The following is a 20,413-nucleotide window of genomic DNA, read 5'->3' as shown; positions in this document are numbered from 1 at the left end:
TGTATAGGAGTGATGTTTGAGGGAAAGTGACTGGTCTATGAGTGGTGGTCTGGGATGAATTGTTCAATGTATCCCTTTCCAACATTCCAAAACATGCATCTAACAAAACAAATGGATATCCTTTATCTTTCTTTCGGTGTTTTTTTGTTCTTACTCACAAAAAAGAAAAAAAAAATTATGGGGTTGATGTGTGCCACTTATTGATGATTCTGATCCCACATTTGCTATTTTTTTTATCTTATTTATATATTGTTTCTTCTATTTTCCTCAAATTTATAATATTGGAAAATTCCAAGTTATATACTTGAAATCATATTTCCATTTCATTTGAACCATTCAAAGCATGCTTGAGACCTTTAATAAAAGATAAAAATGAGAAATTTATTTCATTTTTTACTATTAATATAAAGTGTGTTTTCATGTGTAAATAGATATGAATATGGATAGGGATTGAGACGGGTTACCATAATCGCAACTTGTCATGTTTAATTATATCTACTACCATCTTCATCCTAAAAAAACATTTAAATAAGACGAGGTGAGATGGGTGAGTATAAGAAATTCTCATATCCACTCCACTTGTTTAAAAATTTTTAATATTTTTTAAAAAATTTAAAAATTTTATTTAAAATAATGTAATTTATAAATCCAAATATTATAAATATTTATAATTTAATTTTATAAAAAGTAATATTTTATTTATGTTCAAAAAGTTGAAAATGACAAAAAAAAATCAAGTAAAATAATTTTTTATTTAAAATTATATATAATGGAATAAGACAAAATCATACTTGAACCCACCTCAAACTCATCATAGTTTTTAAAAACTTTTCAAACTCACCCAACACATTTATCTTTATTCCAAACTCTTCCTATTAAAGGGGCTGGTACAGGTACCAAGCAAAACTCGTTTTATCAAGTTATATCAATATTAATATTAGGAAAATTAATATACATGCATACTTATACCTAAATTATTATTACATAAATTTGTATTTATATGGTTTTATAATTTTTTTTAAAAAAATATTGTCTTCCATTGGTTAATTTAATGTACATCCTCATCTATTTTAATAATCCAAGCTTTTTAAATAATCCATTATCTCACATAACATGTAGCACATTTAGGAATGATTCTAGGAGTGTTACAAGCACTTTTGCATGTTCCAAAAAATTTTCATAGAAAAATGATATTTTTAGCAAAACTTCAAAAAAAAAGTTTCAAAAGTATATAAAATCACTTAAAATAATATATTAGATTAAGAGCTCGTTCATAAATTATTTTGGTAAAAATTCTTTGGAGTGATTTTGTTAATAATATTTTTAATAGAAACATCTTTAAAAATGATCATTTAGAGTATATTTGACAGTATTTTTAAAAAATATTTCTAATGTAAAAAAATTGTTTTAAAAGAAAAATCAGACATTTGATAAAATTTAGAAAATATTTTTAAAATTTTTTGAAAAATCAATTATTTCTTCAAGAAGCAGTCAATAAGTAATTTTCCCTTTAAAAAAATAATTATTAAAAAATATTTTTATTAAAAGCACCTTAAATACTTGTTGAATAACAGTTCTAAAAAATATTTCTAATACATAGAAATAACTTTTTTTATACAAATTTTTAAAAGCCAAAAAACTTAAAAACGTCTAATAAAATTATTATCAAAACGAATTCTTAGTTTTTTAATATAAAAAATATGTTTTCAATATTGTTTTTGATAATATGCTAAAAAAAAATAGAAAAATCATATTTAAAGTGATTGTCAAAAAATCACTGTCAATATTTATTTTTTCCAAAAAAATTATTTTCTTCATATTATAAAAAATATTCTTTGTCTACATCCAAATATGGAAACATTTTTCCAACATTGTTATTATCAAAATTGGGACAAGTTAAAAGCATTTTTACAATAATTACTCTTAAAAGTTCTTCATAATTTCAAATTAATTAATTCTTTATTTCATATATATATATATAAATTCTACTGGCACTGAAATATTTTAAATAAGAATCTAGTTCATACCCTTTTTCTATTTAATTTGCCCAATAACTTTTTATTTTTTTTTATTTTTTTATTTTCATAATTCTCCATTTTAAAAGATTCCCAATATATCATATTCAGAGAGGAATAGCCTGAAAATTATAAGGCAAGAGGAATTTAAGTAAGCAGAGTGAGGGTCCACTCCCCCACCTGAAAGCAGCTCTTCACATTTCCTCTCCTTTCCCTTTCCCTTTCCCTTTCCTTGAGAAAGACAATTCCATGGATTTCTTTTTCTTTCTTTTTATTTATTTATTTATTTATTATAATTGGGAATCCACTCTCATAATCATGGCAGCAAATCCAGGATGTTATGGGCCTACTCCTCTAACCTACAGTATTGTTAAAAATTAATTATATAAATAAAAAAAATGTTGAAATGTTTACTGTAAAAAATTATTATGGAATTGTATTTATTTTTTATAATTATTTTCATGAAGTGGGCCCAAGCCTCTGAATTATTCGGGTGATAAGCATATACCAACATGGATCGAAGAATTCCATATGGGTGAAGCATATCCAAATGATTCAAGCTCATGAGGTGGAAACACGCCACGTGTATGGTGTCATCGGTAGGACCCACGGTGCCACATCACACGTGGGAATGCTGGAGAATGTCTTTTTAGAAGAGGGGCGCCGAGAGCCAAGCTGCCAAGAGGCAACCTTCATTTATTACTTCCCATGCGCTCGTGCTTCCCACTGCCCCCTCCCTCCCTTCCCTTTTCACATTTTCGGGTCTCGCACGTGCCATCTGGGCCCAATTTTGTCCGCATTCTTCAATTTTTCTTCTCTACTTTTTGACTATTTTTTTTTCTTCTCTTCATAATTATTATCTTTACGAAAAATATGAAGATAAGTATAAATTTATTTTCAAAAAAAAAAAATATCTGTAAAATAATTTCAATTTTTTTATTTTCATATTAAATTATAATTTATTTATTTATTTAAAATTAGGACTTAGAAGCTACCCTTTCCTTTTCAAAAATTTGGGTAGATAAATCAAAAGGTATCGTTATCATAAGAGGGCTTATGCCGCTTATCTTGACTTCAATTTCAATGTATTTGTCTTTTCAAGTAGGCAACAGATTTCAGTAAGCTAAGCAATCTGTTTGGTTTGACCATAAACTACTCACTTCAATTTGGTATACATATATGCAACTTGAACTCAGAGCCATCATGTCTTTTCAAACAATTCACTCCATTAAGCAAAGCAATCTTATTTAATTGGCTTATGGGTCACAAAATTTGATTGCTTCTTTAATACAAATTAAATCCATACGTTGATTGTACTCGTATTTAAATCAAATTCATCTCAATTTATATGAATTATTTAATAAATAAATTATTTTGGGTCAATAAGTATGATACGGATTTTATTCAAAATGACTTACTTTGAATTTATTTGAATGATTCATGTTCCTAACCCGATTATTATTTTTATCGTGTTTAAGTTAACCGTTGGGTTTGAAAATGACGGACCTAAGTTACATCCACCGTCAAAATATGAAGTCAAGAGATGCATGAATGCACAAAAATTCAAAATATGAATCGGGTTGATGTACTTAAAGAAATCTTTGGATGTAGAACAAAGAATCTTTGGCATAGAAAAACCATAATGCATGCATGGAATGGTTAGTTTATGCATTGAGTAGTGTACTACGAAACATGAGGCATCCGCACTTTAGTAATAAAGTATAGTTAGGATAGTAAAATTTGAATTAGATTCTGACAAAAGCATAGTGAGAATCAATTCAGTAGGGCAGTCCAGGCTTAAAAAGGAAACCAATCAAGCATTGAGTTGGAGTTGGCTGGAGATCCTCAGACAAGGAGGGTTAGTGCTTCATTTATTTAGATGATATAAGGCTAGGCTAGCCCACTCCACTCTTGTAATTGTAGTGGCTTTAATTAATTAAATCCAACAGTTTCTTTTCTTTTTGAAATTTTATTTGGCTCTGCTTCTGCCCAATAAATTCCAAATTAGGAGTCTTGCCACCGACACACCATTGTTTTACTTGCGTATGGACGCCTCTCCCACTACCCTCCATCACCTACCTATCTATTCTATAATATCGCCTCTCTTCCCTTTCGTTTCAATCAAATTGCAACCATTGAAATGGGGCTTAATGAATGGGAAAATAGTAATATACCGGAACTGTGCCCGTCAAACTTCTTGTGTTAAACGTTGGATGTTTACAAAGATGATACAAATAAATGATATTAAAATTAAAAATATACAAAAAAAAATTAGATTTTGTAATAATAAATGAAACTCCAAAGTGTAAGTGATATGACTTGATTAATGGTGTTATAATTTTTGGTACTTCATAACATCCCAATAGAAAAGGAATTAAAGTAATTTTAAGGTTCTATTATTACATGCATTAAAATATACTGTTTTTGGTATTTAATTGAAAATATGTTACTAGTAAGATGATATTAAGTATACATTAGAAATCTCTTTACATTAAAGTCTTTGTATATTAGTTTTATTTATTTATAATTTGATATTATATATTCAAGGATATCAATGAGTCGGATAGATCACTCTCATCCTAACCTTATCCCGATCATTTATATCTATTCCCATATCTATCCAAAAAATTTTATATAGGATGAGTTAGGTAAAGTATAGGAAATTATAATATCTGGTCGTTTAAAATTTTTAAATATTTAAATTTGATCAAAAATAAGTATAATTTATAAATAAAAAATATCATACATATTTAAAATTTATTTTTATGAAAATTAATATTTTATCTATGTTTTAAAAATAAAAAAATCAATTAAAATAATTTTTTATTTAAAATTATATATATAATTGGAGCGAGATGAGATAAAGCTAAACCTAAGCCCGTCTTGAATTTTTTAAAACTCTTCCAATTTGTCCAAAATCTATTTATTTTTATCCAAAATTGTTTCCATCAGGTGAAGTGGATACTTGGAAAAAACCGGGCACATTAGCATCCTCATACATATTTATATTTTTCTTCAATCATCAAGATTTCATGGTACCTTACTAAGTTCGGCTGCTACGATAATGGTGTCGTAACATTTCCTTTAATTGTAACATGCTCAAATTACAATCATCTCCATTTTAACGTGCACAAATCGTAATCCCCCTTGAGGAGATCAAGGTTTCTCCACAGCGCGTGGATCTTTATGTTGTTGTCGTTTTCAAAGGTCAAAATTATAACTTAATTTGATGTAAAATTTCAACTACATTTCTATTTAAATAATGATTTTTGCTTTATTAAAAAAATAAAAAAACCAACCATATAAAATATGTGTCCACAACTAGATTATTGGTTGAATAATTCATTCTTTCCCACCTAACAATATTCTTCCATAAGACTGTTTAAGCAAATATTCTTACATAAGATTTATTACACGAGTCAATGGTGGGAATGAAAAGTCACACCCCCACAAGGACCCATCCAGTAAAAAACTAAAAAAATATTTTTTTAAATAAATAATAATAATAATGTATTAAATCCTATATTTATAACTAAAAAATTTAAATTAAAATTAGGTTACAAAAAGAACAAAAAAATGTTTAAAAAAGAGGCAAAAAAATAATCTACGCAGGTAGTTATTTAACTGTCCGTATTTTCCTTAATGAAAAACTGTATAACCGTATCTCCCTGGCTTCTCTCTATAACCGTAGCCCACACAGTATGTTATTCTCTCTCTAAAAACCGTATCCATTTTGATGAGAGAGAGAGAGGGAAGGTGGGGGGGAGAGAGAGAGAGTGACCTGGAATAATGGATTTGAAAGCCACTCTCACACACAGCAACCCTTGAGCGTTTTGAACATCAAACACGCAGCTTCAGGGTGTTTTTGAAAAAAAATAAAGGAAAATAGTACTGTCGAGAAGATCCGTTTTGTCGATTCGGGCCTTTTGAACCCGAAATATCGCTGCATTAGGGTTCGGATTCTCCGATCCGCCGAGCCGACCTTATCTCTCAGATCCTTGGAAGCCGCTCTGCCGATGGTGTTTTGATGATCGTGTATGCGTTGTAGGTGAGTAGAGTTGTGCCGTTTGGTTTCTAAGGAAATGTAGGGAAGGGAAATTTTGAAATGTTTTTGTTTTACTCTTGGTTTTATGGCATCGGCGGTTTTGTTTCGCTTTCTGTTGTTCCCTCCGCACGCAAACGGAGTGGTTCTTTTTTTAGTAGTAGATCAATGTGAAAAGATTAGTTCAGTTTTGGGAAATGTTTTGGCGTTTTCGCTGTTGATGTGGAGATGCTGTTTTTTTGGTTGAATCGTGGTGTTTTTGAGAATCGGATAATTTGATTCGTAACGATCTAATCGAGTATATTCCCCTTTGTGCTTTTGTTTGGTTCATCATTCATTGATTTGATTTTGTTGGTTAATTTCACTGTGCTTGGATTAATTCATGCCCTAATCAACTTAGTGCTTGGTTTGGTTGCTGAGGAAATATAGGGAATTGAATGAAATTGAAATTTTTGATGTTTTGGAGTTTCATTGTTCAGTGCACAGGCGAAATAAAATGACCGCCACTTTACTGGTAATGACGCAACTATCTAGTTCAGTTGGAGTGTTCTTAAGCACAAGGTTCATTCTGCATTTTTCTAAATGTATAAACACAGGGCAAATGTATGGTATTCGTTTCATTTGACTTTTGCTGCAGAATGGCTTATTGTTGCCCTAGTATTTGGAAAGTTGTTTATGTGTAATTTTGCATGCTCTGACTGCAAGCTTAGGGTGATAACTGATGAATCATAAACTTTATTTCAGAAACATTTCTGTGGAAACTGTTTAAAAAACCAACCAGTTTTATGTAACTTCCTTTTTGGTTGAGTTGTAGATTGGCTTACAGTGGTAGCATATTAGATAATTCACATATCAGTTATAGAGTTTCCTGATTTTAATTGAATTTTAGTTGCAAACATTATGGAATTTGTAAATTTCATGCATTTCGCATTAAAACAAATAATATGGTGGACCTTTTTGAGGGTTTGCACTTTGAAATGTATTGACATGGTGCAAATGTTCATCTAAGGGGTGGCCTTCTGAAATATTTTTGGTCTATGTTTTCAAAATTTTCCCTCTTTGCCCGAATCATTTTTACCTGACCTATACTGGTTTGGCTTCTGTTCAAAATTGGGAAAGAAATAAACTGAAAACTTGAAATTTTGAATTTTTGTTGTTGAGGACCCTATGAAACAAAAAGCTCCACCATTCTAAGCCTTTAGGAATACCCATTTTTGTTTATTGGTTTGGTATATTCCTTTTTCTGGTATAGAAGGAGTAAGAAGTAAAAGACTCAAAAGTTATCTTTTCCCTTTTTTTTTTCTTTCCCGAGAAACCAAGTTGGCCATTAGTGTACAAAATTTAGTTTTATATGCCCTGCCCTTTGTAATTTGCAGTTTGTGATGGATGTGGATGATCTTTTACCTGTTAATGGGCTTGAGGAGGGCCATCAAAATGGAATTCATGAGCAAGTTTCTGCTGCTGGAGGGGAAGGTGTTATTCCAGAGAAAGTGAATGGTAATCTTGATCTTAGCACAGAGAGTGCAGGGATGAATGGAAATGCAGAAAATGTTGGCATGTGGGATGATAATGGAATCATTAACGCTTCTACTGCAGAAGTTGGAGAGGGATCACATATCCGTGCAAGAGTCAATGGATTGACCATTTCTGAGGTAGGACTAGTTCCAGTTCACCTGATTGCTTCATCAAATTAACTATAATGTAATTTGGAGCCCAACTCTTTGTGCATTTTATGTATAGGATTTGGAAGTGGAAGATGCTGATCCATCAAAGCATTCCAAACCACAGAAAGGTCAAGGGAAGAGCAGTAAAGAGAAACCTTTGAGCCCCAAACATGCAGGGACTACTTGGGTGAAGAAGAAAGATGGGAAAGATGAAATTGTGACTTCTGCTAGTACCAATGGTTCTCTTGCCTCTATTTCACGCCCAAAACAAACTCTCAAAAGTAGATCGTTCAGTGATAAGCAGGACCATCTATCCAAGGTAAAAGTTGATGAACAACTTTGCTTTCTAGTTTTGAGCATGGTTATATGTTGACCCCCAGGTATAACTGCATTCCATTTGTTTTTTTTTTTTAATCATATTACTACTATTGATTATTGTTTTCTCTATTTTCTCCTTATAGCAATCTAAAAACTCTGAGGCAGCATCTTCTACCTCAAATATGATACAGCCTGAAGGCCGTGCGTATGTTCTGCTTGCACCCATGATTAATTTTCTTACATTTTTCTTATTCTCTGAATTTCTATGTCTATGTCAAACATTTAGCTCTATTAACGTACCAATTTGATTGAAACACATTTTCTACATCAAATATGAGACAGCCTGAAGTCCTTGTGTATGTTCTACTTGATCTCGTGATTGATTTTCTTGCATTTTTCTTATCCCCGGGGTTCTATGCCTATGTCAAACTGTTTGCTCCTGTTAAGCTACCAATTTGATCTAAAAACTTAAGTTGTTGGGTAATAAACCAACAACGTTTATCAGTTAGGCAGTAACATCCTGCCTCGGGTGCTACATGTTTGCTCTTGCACTTGAGCTCGATACATGTAGGACATAAATGAACAGTGAGGTTTGGATTCAGGACTTCTCCAAAACCAAAGTTCTGATACCAAGTAAGCTAACAATTTGATTTAAAAACTTAAATTGTTAAGTATGGGTCAACAATGTATATCAAGCTGTTATGAGCTAAAATCCTTAGAGCTTCCATGATGATTTTTAAGAAAGGACATGGGAGGACTATTGTAGCCATTTTGAGATGAATGCTATTTTATTTTATTTTTAATAATTTTTGAAGTTCTTTATGTTTTATTAATTGATGGCAGCTCTTTTTTCCAGTGGTTTGTGAACTGTGATTTCCTGACTACAGGGAAAAGACAAGACTGAAGCCTGTGAAACTGGGAGCCCCTACTGTGTCTGATGCGAACACAAAATCTCCGTATCCTCATTATTATTATTTGTCTTTTTGAACTTTTGTGCATAGTAAAATCTTTTTTCTTTTGTTGGGGGAGAAATTGAGAAGAGAGGAATCCTTTTTCCTTTTTTTTTGGGTGGGTGTGGTGGTTGGTTGTGGTTTCTAGATCTCTCTACATTAGCCTTTTTTCATGGATATCTCTCTCAGTTTATCCTTAAGTGCATTATAGGAGTCCCACAGAAGATACAAAACCTCGTAGAGTTGCTGCACTTCCATCCTACAATTTCAGCTTTAGGTGTGATGAACGAGCTGAGAAAAGAAGAGAGGTTTGTTTTGTACTTAAGTTATTGTTCTTTTGTTTTCAGCAACATTTTTATTTTTCAACAGAAGACAATGTGTATCTTGTTGGGCAGTTCTATACTAAACTTGAGGAAAAGACTCATGCAAAGGAAATAGAGCGGACTAACTTGCAAGCTAAGTCCAAGGTTGTACTATTTTATGCCTAGTTCCATAATGCAATTGTGGAGACTCTAATTTGTTAGTAAAGTTTGTTCTTTTTCTGACAAGTTCTTCTATTGTTTTACAGGAAACTCAAGAAGCTGAGATTAAGATGCTTAGGAAGAGTTTGACCTTTAAAGCAACGCCCATGCCAAGCTTCTATCAGGAACCCCCACCTCCTAAAGTGGAATTAAAGAAGGTATATTTTAGTTCTTATGTTGTTTGATTTCAGGCAAAATGAATGTTATCATTTGTTCATGACATTAAAGAATTTACTTCATAGCAAGTATCCAAATTGGTTCTCTGTATGGTTGCTCTTCAACTTCAAATCATGTTTAGGGGGGGTTGTGATTGCATTTACCATTCCCTTTTTCTTTCTAGCTGCTCAGTTCATTTTATTCTGTCAAAACACAAGGCATTGGTAGATTGAAAATAAATTTGTTTGGCTAACAAGTATTTTGTTAAGAATTTGTTAAATTTTTGTACTTGAATACTTGTGCTTGAAAACGAATGCCATGACACTGATGCACTTAAGTCTGATGTTTGCATTAATAGTAAATCTGGCTCAAGGTTTATTATTATGATTGAGTAGGCGAGCCAATATGTGCTAAGATGCTTTTCAAGTTTTTCAATTTGGTGACTCTGCAGCTTTGCCATGTGTTTGGTAATGAAAATGGCAATTTAATGCAGAAGGTGATACTATTTAGAATTTTAAAAATAGAGTAAATTATTTATAACTTATAAACTAATCCCTGAGTGAATGAGAGTGCAATCTCTCCCTTTATTGCATTTTTATCTTTTCTTAATTTATGCTACAGAATATGCTGAAGAAAGAGTATCAAAGATCAAAAGGAATGAAAAAAAGTGAATAAGCAGGGAAAACACTTACCAGAAAAAAAAAAAAAAAGGGTAAACAAACAGGGAAAACCCTTTTAAGGAGAAGGAGAAAAACCAAGGGACAAATCTAGAGGATATGTATTGTGTGAAAATGAAGGTACAATGCCTTAAACTGTTCCATGCCAATCTAAGATATTAGAAGGAAAGTAAATAAGAAGATCATCCAGTTACCATTTGCTATGGGAGTTAATGGCATATCAGATTGATACTAACACATTTGAAGATGCTGTTAGGGAGTAGCATATGATTAGAAACTCATGTGAATAGTGATACAGCTGATCAGATTGGTGCATTATGTGGAGCTTGTCTGTGGCAGTGAAAGTAGCTGCATGGATAGAACTGTTTTATATCTTCTTAGCATGAGGGGAGAGTTCTCTTTGGATTGCCTTGGTTGTTTTAGGTACTCAGGTGTCTTTTTTGGCTCTCTGAACTAGTAAGATTTGTGCCTATTGCTTTAGTGATGACTGCAGAAATCAGTTCTGTTAGATGTTGGATTTTGATAAATCTTAATGTTAACATACCAAGATCTGATTGTTGCATCAGAATTACTGGACTGGGTTCATTAGAGATGAGCAGATCTCATAGTAATGCAGAATGAGGACTGGCCTAAGCTTATGACCTTGCACTATTAACTCCTTAGCGTGGCCTCCAAAAGTGTTTTTTCAAGCTCTCAAAATTGCTGTGGGCTTCTTTACATTTTCAATCCTAGCAGCTACAGTGGGCATGTCGTGACAAATTTCAAACTGCAATAGACTGATGATTTGGGGATGCTTTCTCCCATATACTTGTGGACCTTGTAGTTTAGTCACTCTACACTCTGCTATGAGAACAAGAAGAAGCAAGAAAACAATGTTGGTTTATCAAAATTAGAAAAGAAAAGAAAAGAAAACTTGATAACTAATACTTTTATGTCAAAATGTATTCAATTATGGGGCTAAGTGACAGAATTTACCTGTGAACCCTAGTAAGTATTGGTTGCTCTGGAAGTGTACCCTCCATAATGGGTACTTGAAACCTTCAAAGAAGATTTACTCATTTTATGTATTGGATTAAGCTAGTGGTTGTTAGGATATTCGATAATACCTACTACACTCTGCTTATTCTAGTAATGAAATATGAGACTTATGATCTCACTTTACCCCTAGCAGATGATTTTTCTCAGGTCAACATTAATAATATTGAACAGAAGCTTAAGTGCATCACTCTCTCTATCTATCATAACGATTGGAGGGGAGATCTGTGACTAAGACGTATTTACCTTCTCTTGTTGTGTCTCTCAATTTTCCACCTTTTGCTGACTAGTTTATTTTCACTTATAAACCTTTGAAGGCTTATATTAATTTGAATTGAATGAAGCAAGTCAATTCCTTTTTATCCTGAGATTTTTTAAGAGAGAATTTTGAAACATATCCTTTTGCAAAATTTTTGGATGCTTCTAAGCCTAGAGAAGTGACAGGGAGACGGATGCTCTTTTATGGATGTGTGATGTCACGGTTTTGACAATGTCCCATACCTTGTGAAGTAAGCTGGGACCTATCCCTAAATATTCATATGGATGATCGATACCCTTGTAACTATTTCTGTAAACTGCATGACTACCTTAGAAGCCAAATACCAACCTGACTATTTCCTGACTTTCTGGAGATATCTAGGTATGGAATCCAGGCACATTGGATGTTGGCCAGTTGGTTTATCAACTTGCAGATGTAGCACAGTGGCAGTAGACGCTAATTGTTTGGGACAAACTAGGCACATGAGGGAAGAAATAGATTCTGCGGTTTTCATCCTCAACAAAGTTTTTAAAACTTACTACATATGTTTTATTATCTTTTTCTCTGGAAGATATTACTCTATTTAGTTATGATTTGGGGTAGAATAATGATCTATATACTATTATACTGACATGTTTTGTGTTGCTGTTAGTTAACTTCGTCCATTTCAGATTGCAGTGGATTAGCTTCTTGAAATTATGATGACTTCATCTTGAAATAAAGTTTTATCCATTTTCTTATCTGTTTTACTTTCCTATCCTGCACATAGTGATAGGAAATCCTTATGTAAATTATCTCTTAAAATCATTATTGTAAGGTGTTTTACAATAATGATTTTAAGTTCTTATTCTCATTTGTAGTAGTTAATGATGGCAGTGTTCATGCTCCTTCTAAAATCATCTTTGCCATCAGTTGTCCTCTTTGTCCATTTCAATCTCCATTGTGGAAGCACCTTTCATACTACGTTATGGTTTTTTGAGCTTGCTATAACAATGAACCTAAGTTTGGTTTCTGAGAAGATGGAAAAACCAAAGTTAATTCGAATCTCATGACAACCATTTGAACCCTAACCAGTTGTAAGGTTCTAGATTTCTTTCTTCTCCTCCCATATTCTTGGCAACCAACTGGGAACATTATTGTTGTTTTTGTTGAAAAGGTCAGGATTGTTCTTTGTTCTTGGGCCATAGCTATTCTCATTTGTATAATTTTACAACCACCACTAAAACCTGTAGCCGGAAGGTTAGAACCTGGCTGATTGTTGAGTGAAACCTTCTCAATGCGTTACCATGATCCTGAACCAATGCTTGTGCTGAATGCATGTAAAATTTTCATCCTAAGTAAACATAATTTGAGATTCTGATTTCTTTGGTGGGCAAGACTATAACATCAATAGATGGTCTTATTTTCTCATTACTGTCCATGAGGAAAGCATTAATCTTTTATTAATCTTCTATGGTTTCATTACTTATGCAGATACCACCAACAAGAGCCAAATCTCCCAAGCTTGGTCGAAAGAAGAGTTCTCCTGCACCAGAATCTGAGGGAAGCAGTAGCCATCGATCAGGCCGGTTAAGTCTGGATGAGAAAGGGTCCCAGAACAACCCTGCCAAAGGAATTTCCCCTGGCCATCCTAAGAAACCGCTGCGGAAGTCCCTTCCCAAACTGCCTTCTGAAAGGACCAACTTATCCAAATCAACAAATGAAGCTGCATTTCTCAGCCAAGAGCAGGAGCCGGTTCAAGTTCCTGATCCTAGCAAATCTCTGCCTGATGCAGATGACACGTCAGAGGTTGAAGAGCAAGCTCAGCAGACCATGTTTCAGGAACCCAGTGCATTGGAGTGTTAGGCACAGCAGCTTTTGAATTGGATGCGCATTTACAGAGCCCTTGACTCCATTTCGCCTAAAATAAGAGAGGTATAAATAAGATTTAAATCATCTATTGATGAAGGCGTGAAGGATTATGCATCATTATGGGTTGTAACGTCGTCTTGTCCATAGTCAGCAGCAAGGTTTGGTTGTTTCGTGTGCTTTCTTTCAAGATTGCTGGTCTGGTTGTTGGAACTCTGCATTCCTGCTTGCTGCTCTGTATGTTGCTTATGTCAAGTTGTTGTCCTAAATTATGTTGTTTCAGTATGCTTTAGTTGGTTGGTTATTGAACGAGTTTGGGAAAATTTTGGGAAAAATGTGGCCTTAGATAGTTCTTAATTCAAAGTATTGCCTGTTACTCTGATGAAAAATTCAGGTATTGTTATTTTAAGTGGTGTTGTTAATTTTAGTAGGGCTGATGCTTTGTGTAAATTTTAGTAATGAATTTTCCACTCTCCCTCCCTTTCCTTTAACCCACAAGCCACAACCACCCACATCTCCTTTTTCTTCAATCCAGCTCCCAAAATATGCCAAACAAACAAAACCACATACCAGACTCCTAGGAGCTTTTCGGGAAGTTGTTTGTTTGGTGGGAAAATGAAAGAAGAGAGTTACAGGGGTTGCTACTCATTAAGCCCACTTGGAGAGATTGTTGATTTTGAAAATTATGAAGACGGATATGACTGGGGTTGGAAGACAGGGATGATGGTTGTTGCCGCAAGAGGACGAGACATTTCAACAATTCTCTTGTGCCACTGCAGCTTCACCTATTAAATCAACCCCACTCTTTTGGACTTTTACATTAGTAATGATATATGCTTTTCCAACAATTTTTTTCTTCAAATAAATATATTCTATGAATATCATTTTATTTTGTCATTAAAAACCGTGGGTGGGTTTCTACAAGATTGCACTAATCTTATAGAATCTCAACATGGGTCCTAAAATCAAGCTTTCTCATCACGCACTCTATTTTATTCTTTTTTTATAATGGACACATGAAATTATGAATGTTTCTTCATTTTTTCCACACACCCTAATCCTCATACTTAACTTCTTATTTTATATTCTTTACAAATAATAATAATAATAATAATAATAATAATAATAATAATAATAATAATAGAAATAGAATCCAAAATTTGAAAGAAATTCTAGAGCATGAGAAGAGGAAGAGGGGAAGAGGACTTTGAACAAGATTTTTGCAGGAAAATAAGGAAGGGTTTCAGGTTGGTGTATTGATGAACTTAGCCATCAAAGAGATAATTAGACTTTTGACTGATAAATGATATTTTTTGAGGTGCATTGACTTCATCATGGGCCTAATATTTTTTCAAAACCATCAAAATGAATCTTCTTCAATCACTCATGGCTGTGCCACCAAAGCAAAGGACATGGCCTAGTTGCTTATACCGCACCATGCTTAGTGAATTGATAATTATAAAACGAATTGAATTCAAAGAGGTATATTTAAATTAAAACAAAAAGGTTTTAATCAATAAATTGAGGATGTCTTAATAAAGGTGTGTTTGGTACGTGAAATATGAAAAAAAAAATGATGAGAATGGAAGTAAATTACAATATCATACAGAAAAAAAAAAATTAAAATTTCATAATAATTTGATTTTTTTATTCTTATTCTCATTCTAAAAAAGATGAGAAAGGAATCATTTCATTCCCATTTTCTATCCCAACTTTCCAAACGCTACCGACACTTTCGACAAATTGAGAGACAGCAGAAATGTAGCTGGAGCAAAGGTCTAAGAAATTTACCATTTTTCCACGCTGGCTCCCTGCAAAATGTCAGGCTTGCCAAACCAACCTCTTTTTTTTTTTTTTGGGTCTGTGGGCAAGTCCATGTGCTTAGATTTGTGAATCCATGATAGAAGATTGAATAATCCAATTATCAAAGGAGACTCTAGACCACATCTTTGAATTGATAACTCAATCTTTCTTTAATGGATTGCATCGACGACCTAACAGTCTTCTCAAAACCCCTAGAGATTATGAGGAAGATATGTTTCCACCTTACTGGATGTTCTTTCTAACTACTTTGGAAAAAAAATTCTTGCTTTTGTTCTTTTATAATCATAACCATATCTCAGCATAATCATCAAGAGATTTTTAGGAATTTTATAATTGTAACTTGTTTATTTATTAGTTAGGTGCTCACAATTGGATTAGTTTAATGCGGGGATTCTGTTTAATTTGCTTGATTAAATCTATTGAAAAACCTTAAATATAGTTCATGCTAGGGCTTAGTGTGTATGTGAAAAGCTTCCACTCTTCCACTACGCCAGCACATTTTTTGATGCAGATGTTATTAGAATTAAGATATGAAAGACCCACAAAGTTTTATTCAAGAAGAAGCATACAACACAAAAGAGATGTGAATTTCATTACATAATAAAGAGGTTGCGGAGTACAGTTGAAGGAAAGATGAGAGGCCTGAAAAACTAGGGTTTGACAAAAGGGAAAAAACAACCTCCCCAAAAAAGAGGAGGGTTGTAATGGCAGACTAGTGCTGCCACAGCCAAAACCCATGAACACAAAGGCCACCAAAATTCGAACTGCTAAAAGCAACCACAAACAAAAGGTGACTGACTGACTACGAGATCTTAACCCACCCTATGAGGAAAATAGCAACCCAACCCTCAAGTAGGCGAAGGGTTGTAAAACCTACAGTGGACAGACTCCAAAAGTTTACTGAAAGGGGTATAAAGCTTAGTTGAAGCATACTGGCAAGACCAGCGAAAAGCTAAGCTAAAACACCAGGTACCGATACCCAGCAACACAAAACCATGAACATAGGAAACAAATCCATAACCTGGCGACTGTATTCTCGGGGAAATATGGCCACAAAGAATGTGATACCCATCATTGGGGACCAAAACTCTTGCAACAGATCTTCATTGGGTGAAAACCTGCAAAAAAAGGGAGGAATTGGCCATACTCCCTGCAAAAAGAAGCCAGGTTACCGATTGACAAGACCCATAGCTGATGGACCCAAAAACTACACAAACTGCTGCTACCATGAAAGCTGACTAGAATGCTGAAACTTCCTGATTAGTTGATTACCCTCCTTCGCGAATCTAACCATCCTAATTCTGAAAGGGGGCTTTTGTTCCTTCCCTGCTTAGAAGAGGATGTCGCACCTCCATAGCTGCTCCACAAGCATGTTAACCATGCTGCTGCTGATTGTATTGCACTGCTGAAGGTTCAACCCCAACAGGGTCTGACCCAATTTTCGCAAGAATGGGACACTTTGGTTTGATATCAAAGAGCAACCAGACAGGGAGAGGATCTGCACATTGAGTTGTTTTGCAGAAGCCAGAGCTGCAATGCCATAGTCAGTGATTGCAGTCTTTGAAACATCAAGATCTGTAAGCAATGCACAGTTTTCTGCAATTGCAAACATGCTGGCATCAGTGATCTTTTGGCAACCATCAAGATTCAGCTGTTCAAGAGTCCCGCCATGCACCTTAGCCAAGGCTGAGACCACATTGTCCGTCAAATTCATGCAACCACTAAGATTAACCTTTATCAGACTAGCCTCACAGCTCTCAAGCAGTGGCAGAAACCCTGCATTTGTTATTCTGAGGGCCCCACTGAGGTCCAAACGCTGCAGTTGAGGACACAACTTCCCCATCATACACAAGCTAGCATTACCAAATCCAGGGCAGTTACGGATGGACAAGGAGCTCAGTGATTTGCAAGGAGTCATTAGAGGCAATCCCTCAACAGTATCCTTAATCCCAAAGCAGTTCACCAGAGCAAGGGATTTCAACTTCCCCCCACAGCTTACAAGTGCACCAAAAACTCCATATTGGGTAATGTGGTGGCACTCCTCCAGTTGTAGACTCTCAAGGGAAGCTGCAACTTTGGCTAGAGAGACTAGGCCATTGTCAGATAAGAATGCACATTTTCGGAGGCAAAACTGTTTCAAATTTGGGCAACCCTTTCCCACAGATTCAAGTCCCATATCTGTCACACCTTGGCAGGATGTAACGGTGAGGGACTTCAGCTTCTGCAGTCCATGACCACTACCCATGACCCAGAAGCCCCTCTCGCCCACGTTTTGGAGGCCAGCAAGGTCTAGATCAGTAATGGCTTTGCCGTAGTGTCCAATCACAGCAAGAGACACATCAGTGATGTTCAAAGCATGGAGCTTAACCTTTGTCAGGGCATAAGAGGCTGATGATAACAAGCTTGCAACTCCTTGATCCCCAACAAGAGGGCAGTTCTTGATTGAAATGGACTTCAAATTGGGGCAGAACTGGCCAACAGCTTGCAAACCCGCATTCCCAATTCTTGGGCAGGACTCTATTGTTAAAGCAGTCAAATTATGGCAGTTCTTTGCAATTGCAACCAAAGCCTTATCAGAAATTGTGGGACAACCACAAAGGTCAAGCTTCTCTAATTGGTGACACCCATTAGCAATCTCAATCAGACCTTCATCAGCAATTGAAGATACATTCCATAGAGAAAGAACCCTCAAAGAAGGACAACCACGAGCAATTGCCCCAAGGCCAAGGTTTGTGACCCTGCAAGTAGAATTGCTTCCACGGATCAAAAGCTTGCCTAGCCCTCCGTGGCCACCAGTTCCAACAGCAATGGCAGCAAGTCTGACATCCGTTGCTTTCTTCCCTTCCAAGCATCTGGAAAGGTATCCATCACTTTCAATTTCCAGATCTACAGCCTCAGGCGTCACTTCATCACCACCCTTCTTTTTAGCCTCAGAAGACTCATCTGTGTTTCTTGAAATCAAAGTTTCCTTACGCTTCAAAAACCCAGTTGTTTTGTTACTGCAGATCTCGTCTCTCTGGATACTGCTTAGAAGCATAAGCCAGCGCTTGGAGACACAAGCACAGGCACTCTTCTCTTGGCCTTCAGGCAACCGTCTGAGGATCTCAAAAAGGCACTCATCAGGAAGAACATCAATGGAGACCTGCTCCTTCTGCTCAAACTTGTCTCCGCTGACAACAAATGGGGCACTGATGCGAGATCTCTTGCGAGGAGGGAAATACACATCCACATGGCGACCAAGGGACAAAAAGAGGCTGGAATCCTTGATGTTTGAGTATATTGACCCCCCGGGGCAGAAGGCATCATTTCCTGAGAATCCACACACACCAAAAAAAAAAAAAAGATTCAGCTCAAACTCTTCAATTAAATTCAATTAAATAATCAAATATTTACAAAATAAAATCTAAAACAAAATAGATTTTACGAGCAACAACAGGATATGTATATACAAACTAGAGTTTGCAATAGAACTTTCATCAGCAACCAGAAAATAGTTCACCAATATGTCCATGAATGATAACTGAGATATGACAATTATGTGAATCTCAAAATTTATCACTAACACATCAGATCTAGTAGATTATAATTGAAATTAGACAGCATAAACAAAAGCTCAGCAGAAACTAGAATTTATCATAAAAGTTTTTCCCAACCAAAATCTCGTGTTATCAAAAAGGACTTGGACTTGTTCATGACGATTACATATTCATCTCAAGTTCCTCACTTCGATCTGAAGTTCTAGCATATAATATCAGATTTTAAGGACAACCACCATAAATTGCAAACACCCTCCATAAGATCAATTTATCTCAAGCCATAACCATATATCAATTTTCTCAATATGTGAAGATCCTACATCAGATCGACCAGTAAAAGGCCCAACACAACCAAACCTTTATTCAGCTCACACCTAGTTTATTTAACAAAAATACCAGGCAAATCATGAAAAAAATAATTACAAACAGAACAGAAAACCACGGAAGCCATCAGACCGATTTGCTTAGCCATCTAGGACAAACGGAACCAAACATATCCATAAAACACACCTAATCGCTTAGACCTACAATTCACATCTAAAATACTCTCAAATTTATCTCTATGTATTTTATGTAAGGATTTACGGAAACAATCAACCATCTACGCTTCCTTCATGCATGATATGAGAATAAAGAAATCTAGAGAAAAAAGTGAGGTGTAGATACATATCATTTTCCTAAGCTAACCAGGAGCCATGATAAATTAGCTCACCCTAAATCTACCACAGAAATCAAGATGTTTTCCGGAGAATTTTTCCAGATATCGTTTTCCACCAAAATCAACAAGGTCTAAGTCCGGTCCCCCAAAATCGTTTTCCTATATATGTTTCCAGAAAGGATTTTCCCTTTAAACATACAAGAAAGAAAACTGGGCAAAACTAAAGCTTGCTATTCAAAATTAACAACTATTAAGAACCTTTAAGTCAAAACAATCAGAAAACCATCCGATCTACATCAAAACCAGATAAAAAAAACCACAAACCCATAAACAGAAATTCCATCAACAGCTCTAAAACAAAAGAAAAACCAGGAAAGATCGGAGAAATACCGGTATAATCGAAGAGCTTTGACATGGTTGCAGGTGAAGGAACCCCGGGAGGTCAAATCGGACGCGTTCAGAGCCAAATAACCTTCGATCAAGAGCAAAAAGGCAGGAGAGAAAGAAGCAGACGGGTACGAAGAGAAGAATCAGAGGTTCAAAGGTCATAGAAACCCTAAAAAGATAGGGCAAAAAGAGGGACGGAAGAGCAAAGACGACGAAGTGGTCTTGGGGCGATGGCTGTGGGTGGTGTGAATGTTTTATCTTTTTAATGTAGAGGAGGTGAAGTTTGGGTACATGATAATACACCCTAAGAAAACCCAAATGCAATGAATCCAATCCCAAAAAATGGCTCTTTGCTTTTTTTAATATTCTCTTTCCACCAAATCCACTAATACCAGAAACCAGACTCTGGTTTTCATGAGATGGGGTTGTTTGGATGTTGGCTTATTCCTGTTTGGCCATATGGTTTAAAATATTCTCGTCTTGGACCAATACATGAACTTATTTGTTTATCCTATAGGGATTT

General features: G+C 35.0%; 2 protein-coding genes across 2 annotated transcripts; one reads left to right on the top strand and one right to left on the bottom strand.

The window, feature by feature from the left end:
* The first annotated feature begins 5,747 nt into the window (after window positions 1-5,747).
* On the top strand, window positions 5,748-13,915 carry LOC117912842 (protein WVD2-like 5). The gene is made up of 9 exons (XM_034827587.1): window positions 5,748-6,063; window positions 7,434-7,709; window positions 7,798-8,040; window positions 8,183-8,244; window positions 8,927-8,995; window positions 9,201-9,297; window positions 9,385-9,456; window positions 9,558-9,668; window positions 13,111-13,915. The coding sequence occupies exons 2-9, from the start codon at window positions 7,440-7,442 to the stop codon at window positions 13,480-13,482; spliced, it is 1,296 nt and encodes a 431-aa protein (XP_034683478.1). The 5' UTR covers window positions 5,748-6,063; window positions 7,434-7,439; the 3' UTR covers window positions 13,483-13,915.
* A 1,923-nt stretch (window positions 13,916-15,838) lies between these two features.
* Window positions 15,839-20,136, bottom strand: LOC117912534 (EIN3-binding F-box protein 1-like). Its single transcript, XM_034827144.1, has 2 exons — window positions 19,894-20,136; window positions 15,839-18,618 (listed from the first exon to the last, which is right to left on the bottom strand). Exons 1-2 carry the CDS (start codon window positions 19,916-19,918, stop codon window positions 16,640-16,642), a joined length of 2,004 nt encoding a protein of 667 aa, XP_034683035.1. The 5' UTR covers window positions 19,919-20,136; the 3' UTR covers window positions 15,839-16,639.
* Between the last annotated feature and the right edge of the window lie 277 nt (window positions 20,137-20,413).

This window comes from Vitis riparia, chromosome 4, assembly GCF_004353265.1.
Source record: "Vitis riparia cultivar Riparia Gloire de Montpellier isolate 1030 chromosome 4, EGFV_Vit.rip_1.0, whole genome shotgun sequence".
In the NCBI taxonomy this organism is placed as follows: Eukaryota; Viridiplantae; Streptophyta; class Magnoliopsida; order Vitales; family Vitaceae; genus Vitis; species Vitis riparia.
Note: the sequence above shows the minus strand (reverse complement) of the source record. Positions and strands in the feature narration are given on the sequence as shown.

What these genes read in the sequence shown, in the direction of transcription:
- LOC117912842 (XM_034827587.1), top strand. Translation starts at nt 7,440, where the DNA reads ATGGATGTGGATGATCTTTTACCTGTTAATGGGCTTGAGGAGGGCCAT. An exon ending in GAGCTGAGAAAAGAAGAGAG is followed by an intron (nt 9,298 to 9,384) that starts GTTTGTTTTGTA and finishes CTTGTTGGGCAG; the next exon opens with TTCTATACTAAACTTGAGGA. An exon ending in CTAAAGTGGAATTAAAGAAG is followed by an intron (nt 9,669 to 13,110) that starts GTATATTTTAGT and finishes TTACTTATGCAG; the next exon opens with ATACCACCAACAAGAGCCAA.
- LOC117912534 (XM_034827144.1), bottom strand. Translation starts at nt 19,918, where the DNA reads ATGTCAAAGCTCTTCGATTATACCG. An exon ending in AAAGCTCTTCGATTATACCG is followed by an intron (nt 18,619 to 19,893) that starts GTATTTCTCCGA and finishes GTGGATTCTCAG; the next exon opens with GAAATGATGCCTTCTGCCCC.